General features: G+C 42.5%; 1 protein-coding gene across 1 annotated transcript in view; it reads right to left on the bottom strand.

Annotated features, from left to right (window-relative positions):
* Window positions 1-2375, bottom strand: part of LOC123190746 (alpha-N-acetylglucosaminidase) — a 10180-nt gene extending 7805 nt beyond the window's left edge. The window contains exons 1-3 of the mRNA XM_044603459.1: window positions 1970-2375; window positions 1405-1481; window positions 221-432 (exon numbers count right to left, since the gene is read on the bottom strand). Coding sequence (XP_044459394.1) covers window positions 221-432; window positions 1405-1481; window positions 1970-2203 — 523 coding nt within the window. The 5' untranslated portion in view covers window positions 2204-2375. The remainder of the gene's footprint in view (window positions 1-220; window positions 433-1404; window positions 1482-1969) is intronic.
* Between the last annotated feature and the right edge of the window lie 5881 nt (window positions 2376-8256).

Genomic DNA, 8256 nt, shown 5'->3' with positions numbered 1-8256 from the left:
TGACATATAAAACAAAACAAACTGAGCATATCTATCATGTCTTCATTTAACGTAGCGGGAAGTCATCATTAACAGGATACCACGTCATGGGGTTCAAAAAGTTGATTTACACAGCTTCACAACTATAGCTCTGCAAGTGCCCTAATGCTTGAAATTGGAAAGCATGCTCAGCGGATGGAAAACGAGAAAGAATCGAAGTTCTAAACAAAGTTCAGCTTACAACTGGATGTAACTGCATTCTGGTAGTAGCTCCAGTCAACAGGTCTTTGAATCAAAATACCACCAGCAGGAACACGAGGTAGTGAGCCAGGATATGGAACAGATGATAATTGTGAACCACCAGTTTTAGCCCATGATGTATGCGCTGCACAATAGTTCTTCAAATACCAATGAAGACCAGCAGAAATTTCTACCCCACTTGCTCCAAGTATCCTGATCAAAATACAAGAACAAATGTGAATGACTTCTGTCCGATTTTACTACGTAGAAAGTACAGGGATAAGCTTATAAGAAGTTAAGACCAAACTGAAATGCTGTATAACGGTGGTAAACCAAAGCATATGAAAATACTGGAAGGTTTTCAGTGCATGTCAGGGAGTAAACGTAAGGCTCACAGGGAACTAACAAAATGGGGTGTGAAATCCATTGTTTGCAGAATAGGAGACATATTTGTAGGAATTTATGTGTCTTTCAAACATTATATTACAGTTTTATTAATACCTCATTGTGGAAATTATGTTTGATCGGAATTGATCAAAGGTTTGCATTTATTTGTTGTACTTGAGGAATTAAACTCAAGGTACTGGTCACGGTTATACTGGAACACATCATGTTCTTATACATGTTGGAATATTCCCGGGAACAGTATAAACTGGGAAAGCTGGACTATACGTAGGATCAGCTCTACATATTGAAAAGCCTACATGTTTAAACATGTATTGATACAGTTTAAACATGGCGTATGACTCACACATACGTGCGAAGGGATAAGAAGGAATTTGCCTCGGAAACTAGTCGGTTATGATCGTGGTTGGTTAATTCGATTAGGAGTCTAACTGAATTCTATCTGGATACAGATTTGAATTTTCAGGAAACTGAGTATAAATATGTCCCTACCCTCTAGCCTCAAATACGCATTGTGAGATGCACCACGGACTTGGCGGAGGAATTAGAGGGTAGACAAACATACTCGTGCTATGTTATTTTCTACAATATTTAGATCAGTCATCAGTGGACCACCTAACATGTAATTTTGGCAAGATGCAGCATATAAATAACACTGACACATGTGTAATATCCTTTGCATAAAAAGAGACAGTAACATGAGGCTAAAGGTTAACATTCTACAGCTGCAAAAGATTTTTCACCAAGGACACAATGAATGAACAAAAGGAAGAAGCATACAGTATCTCGGGAGTTGCTTCTCCATCAAACGACGGATGGTTGTTGATGATGAAACATGCCTTTCCGCCACATTGCTCCTGTAATTGCAGTGGAAGGGATTGTGAATCCTTGTAGACAGATACTAGAGAGTCAAACAAATATACCTACTATGAACCTAGCTAAAAATCCACCCAGTCGACACTAAAAGGATACATTGTCAAAATCAGTTTTAACAGATGGAAATCACCAAGTCCGTGGCTTCAGTTTTAACAGGTGGAAAAATCACCAAATACCAGGTGCAGAATCCACCAGCCTACGATGGATTTAGGCATTACGTTTTTCAGATGTTTGTCAAAATCCATCAGTCCATGACCTCAGTTGCCAGAAGTTTACGCATCTTGTGCTAAAAAAAACCAGCCGCCCACTCGAATCAAACACTGTACAATCAAACGGCACACCTCGGCAACTGGCTTCTGAACCTAGCGAATTGCTCGCTGCACTCAAATCCCTCGGCTACTCTGCTAATGCGACGCCACTTCCAGCAACCGCTAAAACCTAAAATCCCGTCGGAACGAAGCACGCGTACCGTGGAGACGACCCTGAACTCGAAGCTGGCGGAGTGGGAGGGGAGGAGGCGCGCGAGGAGCCCGCGCGCGGCGTCCACCTGCTCGGCGGCAGGCCGGCGCTCCCGCTGGTGGAGCTCGCGGAGGCGGTCGAGCTGCGCGAACCGCGGGGCCGAGCAGCCGACCCCCGACGCGGCGCACGCGATCAGTAACGCGAGCAGGAGGAGGAGCCGGGGAGCGGGAGGGGACGGCGGCATCGCGGCGGCGGTGGTGGGATGGGAGTGGGGAGGAGGCGAGGTGGGCAGGTGGGAGTGGCCAGTGGGGCTCTGAGGACGGCATCACGAGGGTGGGGGGCTTAAAATGGAGGGCGAAAGCGAAACGGCGGCAGTTTCCGGCGACGGGGGACGGTTGCGGGCGGCAACGGGGAGGTGGCGAGCGAAGACGACAAGAGCGGCAGGCCGCGCGCGGATGACGACGGTCGGGCCCATCACGTCAGTCGCAGTACCATTTTATTTTAAAAATGTTTTGGGCTTCTTTTTCTGTTTAATTAGGTTGATTAATTTTGGGGGCATCATGATGTCAGAGTAGAACATCATTTTTAGAGGGAGAAGAAAAACCTTAACCAATGTTCTTAACCAATGTCATCATTTTCTCACTCGCAAATAAAACAAAAAACATGTTGTTTTTTCTCTCAAACTGTATGTCAATTTTAGCTAAAGTTTAACCGGGCTCGTTGCTAAATTATCCTGACCAATTATATTATTTAAACAACAATATAGTTTGTTTGAATGCCAAATTTGAACTTGAAACCAAAACAAGTTTCCGTTAAACGGCATGTCAATTTTATCCGAAATTTAACCATTTTGGCAAATGATTTACAAATCTTATAAGAAGGTTGTGCTTCTTGCATTCTATTGTGCTTGAATTTCAAGTTCAAATTATACGTTCAAAACTCGACATGGTAAATTTTGAGGAAATTCCAGTAAATCAAGCATGATATAGTGGACAATCTGGTAAATTCTCAACTAAAATTTACATATGTTTTTAGAGATACCTATTGTCTGACAAAGACAAATATGAGATAAACTAAACCATTTCGAAGTTTGTGGTTGCAAAGTGAACCCTTTGACAAGTTCAAGGGGACTTATCTCATGTTCACGACCTCGCACTGTAAATTTGGTCTCATCACATTTGTAGCACCGTTCCATTACCAAAAGAAGACAAGATTACTTTTGGCTCGATTAAAGAAAAAAAGAATGTGCTATTTCTTGTTCGCACTAGAGATGTATTTTTATTTTTTTATTTATTTATTCAAGCGGTCTGAAAATAGAATAAGATTTTGGAATAAAGATTCATCAGATTTAAGCAAGCACTATTTCCCTACTACTGTAGCCTCCGGCTCAAAATGAATTTGACACATGTTCTCATTCAGAAGCTTAATGGCAGAGAAGTACCTGAAAGGAAACGCGGCCGCGGCCCTCCTTTTGTAGCATTCTCCACGGACTCCTCCGCCCTCGCTAGGCGAGGTGGTACTAAGCAATCTGATGTCGCTGAGACGATGACGCGCGCGGCAAAGACAAGAGACGGACGTGCTTGCGTAACGGGGCTTGCTGCTTCACCAGGCCCAGGCAAAAAAAATCACGGTGTGTCGCTGGTTGCTTGCAATTTCTTTTTACGATGCTAGCAATATTCCCGGTTAATACTTACGCGGCTCAGTTAGGTGATACTCTCTCTGTCCCAAAAGAAGTGTTCAAACTCTGTACTAATTCTAGCACAAAATTGTACTAAAGTTGAAACACTTATTTTGAAATAGAGAAAGTATTTTTTTTCCCTTCCAAGCAGCTCGCTCGATCACCCGTGTTGCCAGTGTACCTCGCTAGGGTTATCTTCAGCGGTTTTCCTTTTTCTTCTTCAGCTTTCCTTTTTTATTCATTTTCCCATCTTTATATTTAATATTTCTTTTCATTTCCTTATCATTTTTTATTTTCCAGTTTCCTTTCCACTTTTTTGTTTCATTTTTTCATAAAGAAATGTTTTTGATAAATTCAATTTTCACAAAATAAATTATACATGAACAGTTTTTGAAAACACCATGAATACATGTTGAACCTTTCTAATGCATGTTGAACGTTTTTCAAATGCATGATAAATACACTTTTTTATACGTGTGGACATTTAAAATTGCGGAATTTTTGTTAAAAATATGTGAGCAATTTTTGAAAGCTATGTGAAAATTATTAGCATTTTAACCCCAAATACACTTTTTTTTAAATGAAAAAAGATATTTTAAGTATCCATATACAAAGTGCATTTTTTACAATACATAAACACCACTTTTTAGGGACCACATCTAAGGGAGTCCTGAATTAGGGTCTCCGGACAGCCGGACTATATTCTTTGGCTGGACTATTGGACTATGAAGATATAAGATTAAAGACTTCGTCTCGTGTCCGGATGGGACTCTTCTTGGCGTGGAAGGCAAGCTAGGCAATATGGATATGTAGATCTTCTTCCTTGTAACCGACTTTGTGTAACCCTAGCCCCCTCCGGTGTCTATATAAACTGGGGGGCTTAATCCGTAGGACAACATACAATCATACCATAGGCTAGCTTCTAGGGTTTAGCCTCTAGGATCTCGTGGTAGATCAACTCTTGTAATACTCATATCATCAAGAACAATCAAGTAGGACATAGGGTATTACCTCCATCAAGAGGGCCCGAACTTGGGTAAACATCATGTCCCCTGCCTCCTGTTACCATCCGCCTTAGACGCATAGTTCGGGACCCCCTACCCGAGATCCGCCGGTTTTGACACCGACACTGGTGCTTTCATTGAGAGTCCCACTATGTCGTCACCATAAGGCTTGATGGCTCCTTCGATCATCGATGGCGATGCGGTCCAGGGTGAGGTTTTCCTTCCCGGACAGATCTTTGTATTCGGCGGCTTCGCACTGCGGGCCAATTCGCTTGGCCATCTGGAGCAGATCGAGAGCTACGCCCCTGGCCATCAGGTCAGATTCGGAAACTTAAATTACACTGCCGACGTCCGCGGAGACTTGATCTTCGACGGATTCGACCCCGTGTCAGGTGCGCCGCACAGTCACGACGAGCACGACGTAACTCTGCTGTCGAACAGTGTTCGGGAGATCGCATCTGCAACTACTCCGGCCTTCAATCCGGAGCATATTGCGCCATCCAAGGACGGAGGGATAGACCCTGCCATGGAGGCCGCACTCTCAGTGGCGATGGAGCCGGATACTGACTTCACCCCTTACGAGAGCCGTGTCGCCAAACCACTGGATTCGTCTCCGGCCACGGACTCCGAGCCGCTAGCATCCGTTCCCATCGAATCCGACTGGGCGCCGATCATGAAGCTCACCTTATCGGATATCTTTCAGCACTCGTCTTTCGGCAATGTGCTAAATTCATTAAAGTCCCTCTCCTTGTCAGGAGAACCTTGGCCGAACTATGTCCGGCTAGAATGGGATACGGACGACGAAGAAATTCACTGCCCGCTCATCACCCACTTAGTAGCCACTGTCGAATTATACATGAACAGTTTTTGAAAACACCATGAATACATGTTGAACCTTTCTAATGCACGTTGAACACTTTTCAAATGCATGATAAATACACTTTTTTATACGTGTGGACATTTAAAATTGCGGATTTTTTGTTAAAAATATGTGAGCAATTTTTTAAAGCTGTGTGAAAATTATTAGCATTTTAACCCCAAATACACTTTTTTTTGAAAAGGGAAAAATATCTTTTACGTATCCATATACAAAGTGCATTTTTTTTTACAATACGCAGACACCACTTTTTAGGGACCACGTCGATTGTATGTTTGTTTTTAAACAGATCGTGCGGTTGATGGGAGCGGGTATTCCTGGATTGGCGCAACGAGAGCGACGCCTGACAGGGACGACATCACACCTCATTATGTGTCACTACAAGCGATACCTAGCAGCGCCCCATGATTATGGTTCCGCAGTTGCATGCGTACACATTGTATCTTTATATATCCTCTATTTTGAAGGTTCCCTATTTCACACACCAACATTTCAGTCTTACCTTTGTCCAACCCACACTAAGTATATCCCCTCTATTTTGATTTTTTTCTACACATCTCAGGGTTTCCAATGGAAACCACGGCATGTCTTATTAGTATACTAAATGAAATCATGTATTCTTTGGTAACCCCGCCCATTGTTGATGTCGTACATGGTGGACACCATGTCTGATAGGTGTTCGGTCAAATGTCATTAATTCTTTTTTTACTTTCTCGTTGTTACATAGAGTAAGCACGATGATAGGGTACTATGTGATGAAGGATAAGCTGTCGTGCGATGCATGGAAGGTCGTATATGCGGACTTTTGTAGGCATGATGCAATGGTGCTCGACCTTTTTGGCAAAAACACTTCGCGCCCTGCGACTTGCACATGATCTATGGACACAATGTGAAGTCGCTAGCCCATCGATGATACAACATGTCCAGCTCTGTCATGAAGTATTGTTGTGTGATTGCACAAGTGGAGAGAATGTGGCCACCAGGCCTGGCAACCATGGAGATCATAAATTTTGCTTATTGTTGCTCTACATGTTGGTCAATTCATTGATTCATTCAATGTTGAAACTTGATAATCATCACATTGTATAGGACAGGCATGCTGCTGTGTTGTACAACAGAACCGAGGGCAGACCATTTACATTCATAAATTGTTGAATAAAACTCAAGGGACGCAGTATGTGGGATGACATGTGCCAATTCTGACTCGACTATCGTTGAATTTGGAATTGATGAGTTCGAGACTTTTTGAACATCTGGTTATCTAGGATGTAATATTTATATTTGAATTATTGTTATCCTAAGGATATTTGCATGCTATTTATGAATGAATTGTGTTTTTTTCTATAATTATTTTGGGTGTTGCAGGCTTAGAAAAAATAGAGTCGGATGTTTAGGCAACAAGGTTGGATGGCCGTCTCCCTTCTTCCCGTCCGCGGACGAGTCCGGCCATTCCACGAAGAAATAGTGTGTCCATTTTGAGGATGGGCGTTGGAGATACCCTTATGACGCCTGTTCTGCTTTCACCATGTGTGACATTTGACGATTTCTTTGTTTTTATTTCTTTAGAACAAACTATCACATAGTATTATAGTTTTAATGATATATTCGCAAGTGCATAGATGTTATCATGCTATACAATTAGGGCCTCTTTGTTTCGCAGGATTCTAAATATGTGGGAATAGAAAAAACATAAAATTAAAATTTCATGCACATCTCATTCCTATAGAATTTTAGGTTGTTGGATTGCATCATAGGAAAATTAAAGTATTCTTTCAAAATGGTTTGAGCGGATCCTAGAAATGCTATGGAAAGTAGTAGAGAAAATCCTTAGCAAAAAATATATATTCTGTATGATTCAATCCTATGAATCAAACAATCAACATAGACAAAAATCATAAGGATTCTAATCCTCCAAAATTCCTATGAAAAATCTTTTGAATCAAGGGAGTCCTCCTCATTTTTTTTTAGAAATTTTGCAAGACATAAAATGCACTAATGAAGCTAAAGTCCACGCTCAGGAAGACTAAACTAATGTTTTATAACACACTACAGACGCAAGCGCTTATATATACGCGCACACACTCACCCCTTTGGAGACACACACGCACACCCTACTCCTAGGGACGTCTCCTCGCATTGAACGCCATAGTTTTAAATAGCCGGCTATAGCTCCACTACAACCCGCTATAGTCTTTTCATCAGGGTGCCGCCAAATGGCCGCCTTCACAAATAGCCCGCTATAGCTGATTTGAAGGCCCGCCACTATTTTTCATAGCCCGCTATTTAAAACAGCTATAGTCTTTTCAGCAGGGTGACGCTAAATGATCGCCTTCACAAATTGCCCGCTATAGCTGATTTGAAGGCCCGTCACTATTTTCCATAGCCCGCTATTTAAAACATTGCTGAATGCGCGTCACTAAGAATACCACTGTCCACCTAACCATCAAACCACAAGTTGGTTCACAGAAAACTACATTAGTATTGGCACAACTAGTTGTGGAATGGAATGGAACCGTAGCGGATCAAAATGTCATTTCTGGCCCCTCTTGTACAAATTATAACATGTAGTACTATGTGCACACGGACGAGGAGAGTTTACCAGCAGGGACGGGTTAATCTTCTAGCCGCCTCCTCCTCCTCCAAGAAAAAAAGTTAGGGTTTGTGCCTCTCGCCGGCGCCGACGCAGGTCCTCCTCATCTTCAGTGGCCCTAGGGTCATGGAAGCATGGTGGATCCTGG

This window comes from Triticum aestivum, chromosome 2A (assembly GCF_018294505.1).
Source record: "Triticum aestivum cultivar Chinese Spring chromosome 2A, IWGSC CS RefSeq v2.1, whole genome shotgun sequence".
NCBI lineage: Eukaryota > Viridiplantae > Streptophyta > Magnoliopsida > Poales > Poaceae > Triticum > Triticum aestivum.
Note: the sequence above shows the minus strand (reverse complement) of the source record. Positions and strands in the feature narration are given on the sequence as shown.